The 14,856-nt window shown below is 45.4% G+C and overlaps 2 protein-coding genes across 4 annotated transcripts; one reads left to right on the top strand and one right to left on the bottom strand.

Annotated features, from left to right (window-relative positions):
- Positions 1-272: 272 nt before the first annotated feature.
- LOC123038233 (pentatricopeptide repeat-containing protein At3g46790, chloroplastic) lies at positions 273-5,061 on the top strand. Of its 3 annotated transcripts, none has more exons than XM_044462120.1 (3): positions 273-2,137; positions 3,203-3,529; positions 3,681-5,061. In XM_044462120.1, the coding sequence occupies exon 1, from the start codon at positions 309-311 to the stop codon at positions 1,854-1,856; it is 1,548 nt and encodes a 515-aa protein (XP_044318055.1). In that variant the 5' UTR covers positions 273-308; the 3' UTR covers positions 1,857-2,137; positions 3,203-3,529; positions 3,681-5,061. The 3 variants fall into 3 exon arrangements, with proteins under 3 accessions (XP_044318055.1, XP_044318052.1, XP_044318059.1); XM_044462117.1 differs by having other exon boundaries at positions 3,097-3,529; positions 3,681-4,811; XM_044462124.1 differs by lacking the exons at positions 3,203-3,529; positions 3,681-5,061 and adding an exon at positions 2,278-3,083.
- Positions 5,062-8,993: 3,932 nt separating this feature from the next.
- Positions 8,994-11,909, bottom strand: LOC123150408 (uncharacterized). The gene is made up of 7 exons (XM_044570531.1): positions 11,772-11,909; positions 11,510-11,578; positions 11,407-11,463; positions 10,901-10,987; positions 10,720-10,809; positions 10,556-10,636; positions 8,994-9,230 (listed from the first exon to the last, which is right to left on the bottom strand). The coding sequence occupies exons 1-7, from the start codon at positions 11,907-11,909 to the stop codon at positions 9,039-9,041; spliced, it is 714 nt and encodes a 237-aa protein (XP_044426466.1). The 3' UTR covers positions 8,994-9,038.
- Positions 11,910-14,856: the final 2,947 nt, after the last annotated feature.

Here is a 14,856-nt window from a genome sequence, read left to right as displayed (position 1 = left end):
GAGGGAGAGGGAACCAGCGGCACTGCTAGCAAAACACAAAAGGAGCCACGGTCGTCTCTTTTCGCCTCGCTACAATCCGTTCTTTGTGGAGGTCGCTCGTCTCTTCTGCACGAAATTTCGGACATTTTGATGGAAAAAGTTTTGGAAGAATTAATTAAGTGCATGCCAAATGAGAGATTCTTGCAAAAGAGAATTTATTTAGATCTATAAATCTAAAAAAATAGATTTAGAGAGTAAAACAAATTTAGGGACCCCCCTTGGCAGCCCAGCACATTCGTTTGCCCGTCAGTCAAACTCGCGGCGGCTCCATGCGGCCACTCCCGGCGTTCACGATCTCCCGCCTCGCCGCCGTCGGCGCGGACCCCTGCGGCGTGCCGCTCCCCGTGTTCAACTCCCTCCTCTCCAGCCTCGCCTCCTCCGACCCCTCCCACGCGCACCTGCCGCTCCACCTCTTCCGCCGCCTCCTCCTCCTCCCAGCCCGCCGCCCGGACGCCTTCACGCTCTCCTCCCTCGCCTCCTCCTTCCTCCCCCTCCACCCCCGCTCCCACGCCGCCGCCTCCCTCCACGCCTTCTCCCTCCGGCTCGGCCTCCTGCACGCCGACCCCGTCCTCACCAACTCCATCCTGCTCCTCTACCTCCGCTCGCCCCACCGCTCCTCCACCTCCGGCACGGCGCTCTGCCTGTTCGACGAAATGCCCGCCCGCACCGCCTCCACCTACAACGCGCTCATCTCCCACGCCCCCGCTGGCATCGACCTCCGGTCCCTGGCGCGCCACATGGTCGCGGACGGGCTCTGCCCGGACAGGTTCACGGTCTCGGCGCTCCTGTCCGCGTGCGCGTCCGAGCGCGAGGGCAGGGAGCTGCATTGCTTTGCCGTCAAGCGCGGGATGTGCGGCGACGGCGATTTCCATGTCAGCAGCGGGTTTGTCTCCATGTACTGCAGGGTCTCCCGGCCAGACCTTGCGCGCAGGGTTTTTGACAGGATGCATCAGAGGAATGTCGTCTCGTGGACTGCCATGGTGGGAGGGTACGCCGAGAATGGCATGTTTGAGGATGCGGCGAAGGCTTTCCGGGCAATGTGGGCGGTTGATGGTATTCTGCCGAATAGGGTCGCGTTGATCAGTGTGCTGTCGGCTGTCGAGGGCCTCATGGGCTTAGCAGAGGGCAAGCAAGTGCATGGTTTCGCCGCGAGGATGGGGCTCTATGGGGAGGTGTCCCTCAACAATGCTTTGGTTGATATGTATGCAAAGGGCGGAGCCTTGCGTTATGCAAGGCGCATTTTCGATGATGGTACTTGGCGCAAAGATGTCATCTCTTGGGGTTCAATGGTACTTGGTTATGGCCTTCATGGTATGGGTATGGAGGCAGTTGCCTTGTTTGATCAGATGCATGCTTCTGGGGTTAAGCCAGACAGCATAGTTGGTCTGGGTGTGCTTTCCGCGTGCTGCAGGGCAGGATTGGTGTTGAAGGGACTTGAGATATACAACTCCCTGGTGAAGGATCATAAAGTCCATCCAACCGAGGAGATGTCTGCTTGCGTAGTTGATTTACTGGGGCGTTCTGGGTTGATTGACCATGCCTTGGACTTCATAAAGTCAATGAGCGTAGAGCCAGGCCCTAGTGTATGGGGAGCACTTCTGGATGCCTCTGTTATTCACAGTAACAAAGAGACTCAAGATTTAGCTTGCAGGTCTCTTCTTAGATTGGAAGAAGAGAGCCCATCAAATCTTGTCTCGGTATCTAACCTACACGCCTCTTCTGGTAGGTGGAATATTGTTGAACAAGTGAGGGCAAAGATTAAACACGGAACATTGAAGAAAACACCTGGTCGCAGTTGGGTAAATGCAGCAATATAGTGACTATCACTATTCTTCTAGGAGTGAATTGTTCACGACTCTTTCAGTGGTTCAGAGCTCTACCAGCGCACATAAACTGGTATGCTCTGGAATCATTGGCATTGTACAGGACTACATCAAAGCAAATTGTACCATTGGCAGTTAAAAGAGCAGAACTGCTGTATTTACTCTATGCTCATACATGTACGTTCGGGCGGATGTTATTACAGCAAACGAAGTGCCTCTGCAACAACGGTGTGGTTGTTTGCAATGTTCACTCTTCCCATGTACTCTTACACCAGGTAAATATAACTTCTTATAGGTTCATTGTATGGTCTATTTTTTTTAATTGCTTCAGAAATTGGCGCTTCCTTATTTTTCACCAGAATTTGGTGTTTCTTTATTTTGTCATCACATGAAGTGATTGAGTTCCTTTTTCTAGGATAAGGAAGTGAGTTGCTAGATGAGGTTGAGTTGACAGCAGAACCAAGGATGGTCCAAAAGAACATTCTAAGCATAAGAAATTCCAAGAACCTAACTTCCCAAGAGCACTAGACCAAGAGCCACTGACCAGAAAAGATCCAGAAAATTTTGGAGAACATATAGCTTTAGAGAGAGACCATTAAAGAATGCTCAGATGGTTTGTGTGACCATCGACTGAAATGAGCTTGCACTAGTACTCACTTTATATGCAGCTGGGGCCAAAACAAAATTCTCTTTGACTTGAGTTTGGAGGTCTTTGTTTGTCAACAGAACATGTAATTTCCCAGTTTCTCTTGCACATTTATTCATTCCGACTATAAAATGGACGACAACACAAGACATTACTCTCTATGAACATATGGTTGGTCCCTCCTCCCTCTTGCCTTGGGACCGGCTACACAATTGTAGGTGTTACCTTAAAACATCATAGCTGGAGTTTGGTTTTTGAGTAGTAGATTTATAGTGGTGGAACTCTTAGCCGAGTCGGACTCACTGAGAACAGTCTGCTTCAATGGCAAGTGTTTTGGTGTCGCCATACCTTTTCAGAATCCTTCATCTGACAGTGAAACTGTACAACTATGGCTGTTCAGGCAGGCCTGCAGAGAATAAAAGGACAGCTTAGGAAATTATACAAACTTTGATTTGTTCAACTAAATCTAGATCTCTATATAATGGTAATCTCGAAATAGCTTTTAGATGACTCATATGGTTGCTTAGAAAGGGAATCTTAAAACCTCCTAGATGTCTAATATAATTCCTGTTGTACTATTTACTGCAGTCTGCAAAGTCAGAAATGCCACACATTGAATTCCAAGACTAATTTCCTGCGGCACTGATCCAAATCCATGTGCATCAACACTCCTAAGCCAGATTTATTGTTACAGATAAAGAGTCTGTATGGTGGTAGCTTCCTTGTTGCAAGTTCCACTGGGGTCTCCGAAGCTCGCAAACTTAACCCAAGAGATAATTCTGCCTTTGGGGCAAGGCAGCTCTACTTTTGCTGCTTTGCTATACCTGTGACCGTGAGAACCATTCCATGTTCCTGTCAAGATCCTTTTTCGAGTCATCGTAAAAAAATATGTACTGGATTAGGATGTTATGTAACTGAATCAGGTGCTCCCATGGTATTCTTGCTTAGCAAATTTGATTTAACTATCCTTTGGGAAGGTCAAGGAAGCTACTCGTTGATGGAAAGGACTCTGATTAACCAGGTGAGAGTCCCCGCATCTCTGTTTTCCATTCTTGTACAATTATGAACCTTCGGTAGCTCCGTACGAGATTGCTTAGACAATATATTTTGCGATCTTGCTGCTATTGCTCAATAACCTCCATCCTGAATCATCTTGTTTCTTCTTGGAACAGAAATGCCATGTGAAGAGCCACGACATCAAGAGGTATCTATGTTAGCGAAAAGGGCTCTATCAAATAAGAGTGGTGAGCTGCATTTTCCTCAGTAGCTCGTGCTCCCTCCATCCATATATATAATGCGTTTTTCGAGATTGCCTTTGACTATTGATAAGATTACTAGTATATGAGATGTATAATGTGGAAATTCTATCGTTGGAAGCTCCTTTCACATACAAATTTGATGATATGCTTTGTGTAACTTACATGTCATATTATTGCTCTAACATGTGGTCAAAGTTAACCTCGAAAAACGCTGGATAGATGGATAGTAGCAATTTTTTTTGCTGGGAGTCGTAATCAACATGATCTGTTGACACCACTAACTCGGGATCTCAGATTGGTAGGGTTTGATCTCTAAGTCTGAATCTAATTTTGCCGATCTGTTACTGTACATGGCAAGAAGAAGTGACGATCCAAGTGACAGAAATTCAAGTATTCCGAGAAAAAGACCAGGAACTGTTTTAACAATCTTTCGTACTGCCATGGACGCCAGGTTACGTAGTACTCCCTCCGTTCCTAAATATAAGTCTTTTTAGACATTTCAAATGGACTACAACATACGGATGTATGTAGACATATCTTAAAGTGTAGATTCACTCATTTTGCTCCGTGTGTAGTCACTTGTTGAAATCTCTAGAAAGACTTATATTTAGGAAGAGAAGGAGTATTTACCAGTTAATTGCCCGTGCATTGCAACGTGGTATGCATATTTCAGTGGTTCATCATGCACATTACAGTATTTAGTTAGCATTGGAATGTGTTGTTTTTCTCGAGCAAGCTCCTTCATTCCAACGACAACTTATTTCATGTGCTTGGTGAGGGATGCGAGGTGCATTAGCAATGCACCACATCTCATGATGTTGCTCAATGCGAGCTTCTTTGTCTTGGCTCTCTTCTCTTCCCTTTAGCTTTGCTCTTGAAGGTTGTAGGTGGCAGCACGGAGAGATCGGTGTGCTTGATTTGCTTGGTCCACACTATGGGCTTCTTGCCGGTGTGCCTCACGTTCTTCATCTTGGTGGCGTCACTCTTCTTGTTGACGATACCGTTCTTCCTCTTGGTTCATTTGACGGTCGTAAGTGTCATGTTGTTCTTGAGCTTCACGTTGTTGTTGTTCATTCTCAAGGATGCGATCTTGCAATCCATTGCCTTGAGGAGGATTTAGAGCAAGATATCCTTATTGTTCTTCATGATGATGATGACGTCGAGACCGGTATGTACTTGCGCCGGATGGTAGCTCGGATGAATTTGCAATTGAACGCCGTCTTGAAAGTGATGAAGATGAAGAAGGCTTGCACTTGTCGAACTTGTCGTGAATGCGGTCCATATGTGCGTCTAACTTGGCGTTGAGATAGTCCCCCGTGAGATCTTCATATTGGTGCACATCGGTGGCGAGGTGCTCATTCAAGATTGCGTTTGTGCCGTTCATAGCTCATTGTAGTCCGAAGTGGCGAGACTTGGTGACATAGTCGTTCATTTCTTCTTGGCCGTCGAAGACCGGATGAGATGTACCGTCCTTATCTATCAAAGCACTCAAGAAGGTCTGAGTAGAAAATGAGATGAACAATAGCAAAGTTACCTTTCTCCGATGTTGGCGAAGGATCGATAGATCTCATAAGTTGTCGATGCAAAGTGAATAACTTGGTAATTGTTGTTGTCAAACACGTACACCTAACACAAAGCTTATGGAGGATCTTGCTAGGGGTTAGGCACCAAACCAAGCAAATTGAAGTTCAAGGTTTTTGTACAAGTTGGAAATGAACCAAATTGAACTCAAATGCTATACAAGTGATCGCACGTAAGGAGAAAGAGGAAAAGTAAAGTACACATGCGTAAAGATATCTGGGTTTGTGCAACCAAGAAAATGAGCATACAAGATTTTCCTAGGAAGACTAAGCTTGTGTTCATGAATGCTAGGAGACGCTAGCTTGATTGCACCTTTTTTGACGGAACCTCGTCAGAGGGCGGGGAGCTCCCGCATTGCATTAAGAAGAAGAGAATTGGTCCAGTTAATAAGGGAAACCGGACCCAAAAACCATACATGGCATGGTTAATCAAGGGAAACTGGCGAAGACCACACACACCTGACTAGCACTCAAGGAACATCGTCCAATCCGGATACAAGAGTGCCTAGGCCCAAGACCATCGACAACACAACATACCCAGCCAAATCAATCTCTGCAACCTCAAGAACACGCCTGCAACCAGATGTGCACTCACCCCTAACCTTCAGAAAAATGTCATCACACATTAACCTCCACCAAGGCACGAATTGCCTGGATCGCCGTCGACGTGAGCGGTTTCTTGTACATCTGCAAATAAGTCTTCATCTTCTCTTGCACATCCTCCTCGTTGACTTTCTTAGATGTCGTTCCCTTCGGTAGCTCTCCAAAAGCCTCCGCCAACCTATATTCAGCACGCTTGGCAGTCGGGATGTTGCAACTTTTGTTCTTCTTATCCAAACGTCCACTACGCCTCTCGGGACAAGTAGATGCCCCTTCAATCTGCACATGAATCGGTGCTTCAAGCAAGGACCGCGGCGCTGTGCAACTGAAACTACTTAGGAACTCATCCAACAAGGTGGTTGAAGCCGGACCTTGAGGCATGCCAATGTTACCAAGTAGCTCCTCGGACACCCAAGACATCATATTGGTAGTGCCCCCTGAAGAAAGCATCACTGGAGAGGATACCAAAGATGCCACAACCCAGGCACCTTATAGGGTCGCGGCAGTGGGCAAAACCACCTCAATCTGCTCCATGTCCTTACTCATTTTGACTATCTCCTCAACCGTTCCTTGCTCCTCCTCGTGTTGAATCATCATCTTGTGCAAAACTACATCCAAAGTAGGAAGAACATCTGCAGGAAGCGCCATAGTAGCCAGTACCTCAGACGAGCAACCAACCACACTAGTCTCACTGACACCCTTAGCACAAGCAACAACGAGAGGTGCCGGTTCCTCATGCTCACACCAGGGGGGAGGCGGATCCATCGGCGCCGAGGAAGAGAAAGGTCCCCCACCGATCCTCAAAGTCCCATCCTCCTGCACCTCAGGAGACCCATTGATGGCCGGCGAAGAAACAACACTGCCACTGATAGCCTCCAGCCGCTCTAAGAGGCTCGAAACCTGAACCGCCCAACCCTGCAGAGCGAACGCCATGTCGCGGAGAGGCTGAATGACCTCCTCTGTACGAGTGGCAGCCAGTGCTTGCACCTCGGTGTGCAGGGCCTCGATCTGAGCTGCAAAGTGGGGTTGCAGCAGCCCCAATTCAGCAGCAATGGAAGACTTGACGAGGTCGGCAAGACCTGAGCAGGGGGAGCCGGAGTTGCTACAAGGCGCCTCCTGAACGAGCACAGCCGGAGAGGCAGCAACGGAGGCCCACGAGCGATGTGGCGGATATGGCGGAGGTGCGTGGTAGGGTGGCGCATCCGGTGACCGACGTGGAAAGGCCGCATGCGAGGGGGAGTGGGGGGTTGAAGCTTGTTTGGCCGGAAGGCGCGTCGGGAACTCCCGCTCGCGGTGGCCAGAGATGCCACAACCCAGGCACCTTATAGGGTCACGGCAGTCAGCCACAAAGTGCTCCGACGCGAGGCAACGGAAGCAGCGGCCATACGTTCTCCTCTTGAAGGCGAGGGAGACACCGACCCCTTTCCTGGGAGATGGAGCAGGCGCCTTCTCCATCCGCGAACGATGCTGTCCCCCAACCTCCACCCAAGGCTGCTCGGAAGACGTCACAGGTGCCTCGGCAACCAGCTTTGGCGTAGAGTTCGCGGGAAGGCGAGGTGGAGGAGGTGGCAGCAGGAGTTCAGAGCACCCCAGGGAGCAAGGGACGGGAGCCTCCAGCCCTCCAACGGCGGCAGCAAGCAAGGGATCTGGATCTGGATCGGGAGGGGGGCAGGGAGAGGGGGGTGGAGGTGGAGTGGTGGCTGGGAGGGCTGCTGGGGAGATGGAGGAGGAAGCCGAGGAGGCCATGAGACAATGATGAGGAGGAGCTCGGGGATCGAATCTACGCGGCGGCCGCAGCGGCGGCGGCGGCGTCGCGGGACACCGATAGGATATCAAGTTCCATAGCACTTATAGGGCAAGATTCCTAACTTGGCACAAATCCTACGGATGCAAGCGTAACATGTCCTATCCAAGTATGGTTTGCACAAGTATCTTTTCTTGACCACTCTTTGTTATAACTTACAATTCTTTCTTTTTGTAGATCCTTCTATATTTTTTTCTCTTCCTTTCCACTATTTTTTTGAGCGTCGACCAAGTATGCTCTAGCATCCAAAAACCAAGGCGCACAGGCATTTCCAGAGGGAGTATTTACCATTTGTGGTGGGGGGATGGGGGCCTAGGGTCAGAATGACCCATGCAACAAGTTCAGGTAAACCCTATTTACAGTTTAAGCATTGGACGTAGCAGTAACAGATACACAAAACAAACGGTCAATCTCATGCCACGGGCCACAACTTTCCCTTGGATTACTCTGCATCTAATGATGCCAACTTCCTTTATTTTCCTTGGTCTCAGAAGCTAGCTCCAGGTAGATCGTACAAAATAACAATTCAAAGCTTCACGCCATGGAGAGGTTAAGCAGATCACGGTGTCGGTAAGACCCGAGGATACACGCAAAACGACATTTGTAAGAATTGAGGGCACCCACAAAATGAAATTAATGTAAAGGACGATAATGTAGTGAAATGCTACACTATCATTTGTTGCTAACTGCTTAGTATTAGACACCATACATATGGTAACTAACAGAAATATATTAATATTTATATGCAGCATTTATTTACATATAAGGAAATACGCAACCGGGGTAGCATATGCGCGGTAAGTATCTAACCTGTTGCAATGGTTGGTGAATGATATTATACAAGAAATCAACAACGTTTGTACACAACCAGAAACTAAATTATGAAAAAGGGAAGCACAGCTCAGTACCAGATCAGGAATGTTTTGTATCCACCTACGATATGGTTTGTCAACAACCTGATATAGACCAATAAGCAACACAAAATGCTAGACTATTATAGAAGGAGCTAATATAAAAGAAACAACAATATCCAAGAGATAAAATGCCTTACCTTTTCGAAAACTTGGTTCCATGTGCACGAGTCATCCTTCATAAGTGACATTGCCTGGTAATCCTGACATTTATAGAATATTTGATTAAGGTTTATGAATTATTTGAAGCACACACAGTGTTGACAAATAAAATTCAGACAATAATTCCACGAATAACATAATATTTTGGAAGATCAAGACCAACAAAAACTTGCTTGTCGAATTTGTACACCAGTTGTGAAAAGCATTTCTTGTCCTACAAAAAAAAAACATGCAACCAATGAACGTTACAGAAGTAGGTCAAGCATTTGTTAATTCCGCATGCACTACTGAGCAAATATAAAGTGTTTATTGACGAGACAAGTACCCAATCGATAGAATCATCCACAATGCTGAAAAAACCTTCGGCCTCCAGCTCACACATCAAACTTTGAAGTCCAATTCTCAGCTGAAAAAGTTGAAGAATTCACTATCAGATGGTTAACAACAAGCATGCAGGTGCATATTTGCAACTTCAAAGACCAATGCAAGTTGAATTGAGCAAGCTTTAAAAATATCAAATCTTGGAGGATAAATGACAATTGGTAGATAAGTTTTGGTGCTGCTTAGAGAAAAGTGGAGAAAATCAATAAATTGGAGCAGCAGCAAAATTGGCATGCTCCTTTTTCTGCACTACCTATTGGAGATTTCCAAGAAAAAGTTTCATGTAAACTGAGTCCTACTCCCTCCTTTTTTTATGTACAATGCTACTATCAGAATACGAAAAACGCACAAATACAAGGCAAGATTTCTTTTCCCTCACCCTCCCAGAGGAAAAAACTCTCCGTTTCCACCTCTCATTAATAGCTCAGGGACTGCATGCATATGTGTTCTCTTGTTTCATTGGCTAGCATGTGCATGCAGCAAGGACATACATACACGAGGAGATGCAGCGGGCAATGAACATGTCATTTATCAGTTCTCTCTGCTCAGCCTTGGTATCTGAGATTTGCTAAAATGGCCTTGTATAAGTAGAAGGAGGGAGCACAAGATATTAAGAATTCCATAAACAGCTTGAATGTCAATAACATTGGTTCTACAGAATTTGCACAGGCCCAAAGCCCAAAGCCCAAATCTTGCATAGCTGGTAAACAGCATATGTTCGTCAGAAGAATGTTTGGATAATCAGAACTACAAGATCAGCAAGCCGTTATGAATAGGCTTGCAGAGATTCCGCTGCGATCGAGAATGTGTTGTATAGTCAAGCAACGACGGCCTACCGGTTGATTTTGCTCATTGGAAGTAAAATGACTAGTGTACTGAATGCAACAATATCTCCAAGGCAAATCAAGCATAGCTCAAAAGTAAAGATGTTTTCACTTTTGCGTCACATAACCAACTTAACCTAATTGTTGGTAAAACTTGGAATCTTAAGATGTGTGCAACAGATAGAAATAGTGAAACAGAGCGAGTATTGGAGTATGTTTGCAGTGATACAGTTAAACTGGTTTGTAAAATGTGGGGAATTTGTCGCATCATCCCCAAATGGATGCAAAGATCTTATGTTGCACACTTCATTAGTTGGATATAGTACAAAAAAAAGCTGCAATTTTCCTACTTGTCATGCTAACTAAATATAACTAGTGTGTTCTGAAAGCAAAATATGGGAGTGTAAACGTCTTAAATTTAGGGTACATACATAAATTACTCTAATGTATAGTAGTACTAAATAGAATTTCTGTATAGTATATTCAGCAAAAATCAAGGACAAGCAGAAAAAAATAGAATGCACACCTGCTCATTGTGAACAACTTGTCTCAGATGTTGATAATACGAAGAAAGTTGGTCTTGCCTCCCCAGAAGTATAGCTCTTCGCTATAGAAAGGTACATTGCGATGAATACATTTCCATGAAAATATAGTCCATAAATAAGGGTAATACATTGACCAAATTAGCACCTCAAAAGACAACTTAATGAGAGTATGATCCAGAACTGAAAACCGACTGTGTATAATATCATCATCAAGAATAGCATTCAGTGCATCACCCTGTGAACCTCAAAAGACAAGTGAATGAGCCAATATATTTGCAGACACATATTACTTACATTGGCATTTTTCCTACCATTGAATAACTAACCTTGCAGATAAAATGATCTAATGCACCTGTAGACACATGTGCATCAAATTCCTCATGCAATCTTGCCTGTTCTTTTGCCATATGATACTGGAAAGAGCAACAGTTTCATAACAAAACAAGATGTACCCAAAGTGACGCATTTCACATATTAGTGTTTCTTCATAGAATTTAAATAATGATACATTTTAGGAAATATCTCCATTCTCTCACATATTTTTAGGCAAAATCTCTGCTGTATGCTAATGCATTTATTTCAGCAGGCTCTCCCTCAATTCGCTCTTCAAGGAAATATTCTTTCAACCATTTCAAGGATTTATGTCCAGGAAGTAACTCCAATATAGATAAGATTTTCATATAAAAAATACACTAAATGCAGGACGAAGACTTTGCTCCTGTAATTACCAAGAAAGGTGCAGAATAATTTACTAGGCACATAAAACAGGTCGCTAAAAATAATGCAAGAATAATTTTGTTTGGGCATTAGAATCTTCAGTTATTCTACATACCATTTTGTTCTTTTCATCAATATAATGCAATGGCTGAAAAGAAGAAAACTTGCGTAACTGTTCAATATTTTTTTAAAGTGTGAAGGCAAATTCGATAACATACCTGCAGATAAGTTATGTTATATAGATAAAACGAATCACAGACAATTTCTACGAGCACATCCTTGTGACCCTACATGATGATTTGCAATTTAATTTGAGGAACAGAAAACATAGAAAAAATGAAGTTTCTGCGTGTTACCCACCTCACGTATCAGAGGATGGAACTGAGGCTCCAACCAAGATAACATTGCACATAATTGCTGAGAAAGGAGAGTTATTAGAGTAATCCTGAATTATATGAATGTAAGTATGATATTACTCACCTTAAGTGCAGATGCCCTACAAAAGCTATCAAGATCAGGATACACCTCCGAATTTTCCACAAGTTCCATCACACTCTCGTCATAACTAGAATGCTGCAAGTTCTCCACATACCGTAGTTCTGATGAGTATTGTACCATTTTTTTACCAGCTCTAAAGATAAGAAATAGAACAATTACCTGAATATAAGGTTTAAAATCAATGAGTTCACAAAAAAACTTGCACATTTCGTCATTCTGTGTCTGCCAATACTTTGCAGACATTTTGCGCTTCAGAACCAACAAAATGAAATAATCACTAGGCAATATATTGATATATACAGAAAAAAGAGTATTTTTATTTTCAGAACATGCAGGAGAACAACATATAATTTCATGAAGAAGGAAAGGTACAGAGGAGAGGGCGTAAGAACCCTCGCCCCAAACACACACCCTGAAATAAGCTACGTATTATAGGATCAAGACACACACACACACACACACACACACACACGCGCGCACGCACACACACACGCACGCACACACCCACGCGCACACACACAGCCACGCGCGCGCGCGCGCGCGCACACACACACACACACACAAATACACAGGACCAGCTTGCCAAGGGGAAGGACCAAGTGTCCGGGGTGAGCAACCTTAGAAGCAGCCCGCAGAGTCCCCAGGCGCCAGCAGTGTTCTCATTTACCACAGCCTATAAGACCAAAGAGGCACGTGGCTAGCTCCATTAAACATGCAATCGCTCCCATATTCCAATTCTCCCCATGAGACTAACATGATGAGATAATTGATCTCTTTCCAGAAATTTTTGGGGACTCCTATGCATGCCCTGCAGTCACCAGATTGAGAAGCGAACCGCAGTAGGCTGGGCACCGATGGTACCCAATCCCAGCCTTTCGAGAATCAACGTCCAAACTTGCCTAGCGAAATGTATGAAGCAAGGATGTGTTGCACCATCGGCAACCAAATCCCAAGTGATGAAGAACCTCAAGTAGGCGACTATGAAAATATATCAAAGGCTTTTGAAATATCCAACTTTAGGAGGACATGTGGTTCCTTTTTCGAGTGTAAACTTCTATACAAGGCTGAAAAATCAAAAGCTTTTGAAATATCTATCTTTGCCATTTGCCAGAGAAGGAAGAAATTATCATGTATCCCCCCCCCCCCCCCTCAATTTCAATGACCTATAATGCCAACATAAAAAGTAACAATGTTGGGTGCATGGTAAAAGCAACACCGGTAGTAACATGCATACACTTACCGACAACATAGATGACATGGTCCAGGTGTAATCATGAGAAGCGCTATGGCTTCAATTTCTCAAAGAGATCCCGATTAGAATAACGACACTGTAATAAGGAGAAAATCATATAAACACTACTGTTTTGTGATTCAAATTGTATACAGCAGGGAATAATAAGACAGATCCATATGATTAAAAAACCTGAAAGTTTCCTACTGAAGTGGTGATATCAGTTTTACTCATGTTGTTGGCTATGCTCGAACCTGGGTCGGGGGGTTAGAGTGTCTCGGGAATGCGCTTGAGAGTTGAGACACTCCTTCGCTTCCATTGCTTGCTTTAGCATCGCTCCTCACCTTGGTGTCCTTGTTTCGGAGGGATGGCTACTCACATGGTGGATTGTGTTAGAGTTATATATTTAGCCATGTACCACTTTGTATTTTTCTTGTTCTATAAGGTGTTTTCTGCTTATTGTACGACATCTATATATGTATATATACTGACCTATGGTCACCTGAAAATACAAGTTGCATATTTCCTAACATGGTATCAGAGCCCTAGATTTTTTCCGCACGCGCAATCCGTGCTGCTACTGATCCAATCTCTCGCACGGCTGTCGCCGTTACTGCCTCTTTTCCTGCGTGCCCGTGCTGTGCTTTTCTCCTCCTGCCTGCATCACATCTCCAGCCGCAGGGGCTCCACATCCAAACTCGCGCGAGGTGCTCTCTCGATCAGATCCACCAAGGTTGACCACGCATGAGGTGCTCTCCCAATAGGATTCCGCAAGGTTGACCACGAGTGAGGTGCTCTCCACATCGATCCAGGGCAGCCTCAACCAGGCGGGCGTTTCAGGTCGCCGCTGGCTCCATCGAGCTGCCGGCTGCAGGTCTTCATCGCACTTCATCGAATCTTGCTGCCCATCGCCGGATTCCGCCCATCTGCCGCCGGTTTTTCGCTACTCCTCGCCGGTCTAAGCCGCCCCTTGCCAAATCCCGCCGCCAGTCGCTGGTCTTCACTGTCCTACACCAGACCCCCCCTCCGGCTGTATTTGATCCGTAGGCTTCATATGCTACCCGTCGGGACCCTTTGGTACTCGCTGTGAGCACTTGCTGCTTCATTTGCCTGCCTGTTGATCGACCCGTGGGACTCATCTGCTTGCCTGTTGATCGGTAAAAAAACAGGCACAATGTCTTCATCGTCGGGCTATGTTGCAGTTCCTCATTGTTCAGTGATCTTTGATGGTATTAACTACATCGAGTTCGTTGGCTTCATGCGCATTCATATGCGTGGCATCCATCTTTGTGGCATTCTTTCTGGTGAAGTCCCCTGTCTGTTGCATCCAGTTCCTCCTGTGGCTCCTACACCGACGTCACCAGTTCTTGTTGTGGATGCTAATCGGGCTACGAAGGATGGAGCTAAGCTTGCTGATGATGCTACCGTTCGTGCTTATGATGAACAGGTTTTGACTTGTGATGAGGCTCTTCACACTTATCATCTGGCTCTGTCTGCTTACACTTAGTGGCTTGATGATGATGCTCGTGTTGCAGCTGTTCTCACTTTTAGTGTTCTGCCTCACTTTTCCTCCGAGTTCATTGGTCTCCCTACTGTATTTGAGATGTGGACCCGTCTTTGTCAGCGCTATCAGCTCTCTAGTGATGCCCTATGCATGTCTGTGGTCCGCCAGGAACATGCACTTCAGTAGGGTGACTCCACTATTGATGAGTTCTATGTACAAAGTTTAGCTATCTAGCGTCAACTTGGTACTCTTCGCACTGTTGGCTATCGTACTTGCCAGTGTTGCCAGGCTATGCGGGCCAACTTAGAGTTTCATCGTGTCTATGAGTTCTT

The sequence above is a fragment of the Triticum aestivum genome, chromosome 1A (assembly GCF_018294505.1).
Source record: "Triticum aestivum cultivar Chinese Spring chromosome 1A, IWGSC CS RefSeq v2.1, whole genome shotgun sequence".
In the NCBI taxonomy this organism is placed as follows: domain Eukaryota; kingdom Viridiplantae; phylum Streptophyta; class Magnoliopsida; order Poales; family Poaceae; genus Triticum; species Triticum aestivum.
This window is presented reverse-complemented; position numbering and strand designations above follow the sequence as displayed.

Excerpts from the sequence above, each read along its gene's own strand:
- LOC123038233 (XM_044462120.1), top strand. The coding sequence starts at position 309 with ATGCGGCCACTCCCGGCGTTCACGATCTCCCGCCTCGCCGCCGTCGGC.
- LOC123150408 (XM_044570531.1), bottom strand. The coding sequence starts at position 11,909 with ATGGTACAATACTCATCAGAACTACGGTATGTGGAGAACTTGCAGCAT. Across the intron at positions 11,464-11,509 it reads ATAACATAACTTATCTGCAG|TTACGCAAGTTTTCTTCTTT; the intron begins GTATGTTATCGA and ends AATATTGAACAG. Across the intron at positions 9,231-10,555 it reads AAGTTGTTCACAATGAGCAG|CTGAGAATTGGACTTCAAAG; the intron begins GTGTGCATTCTA and ends CAACTTTTTCAG.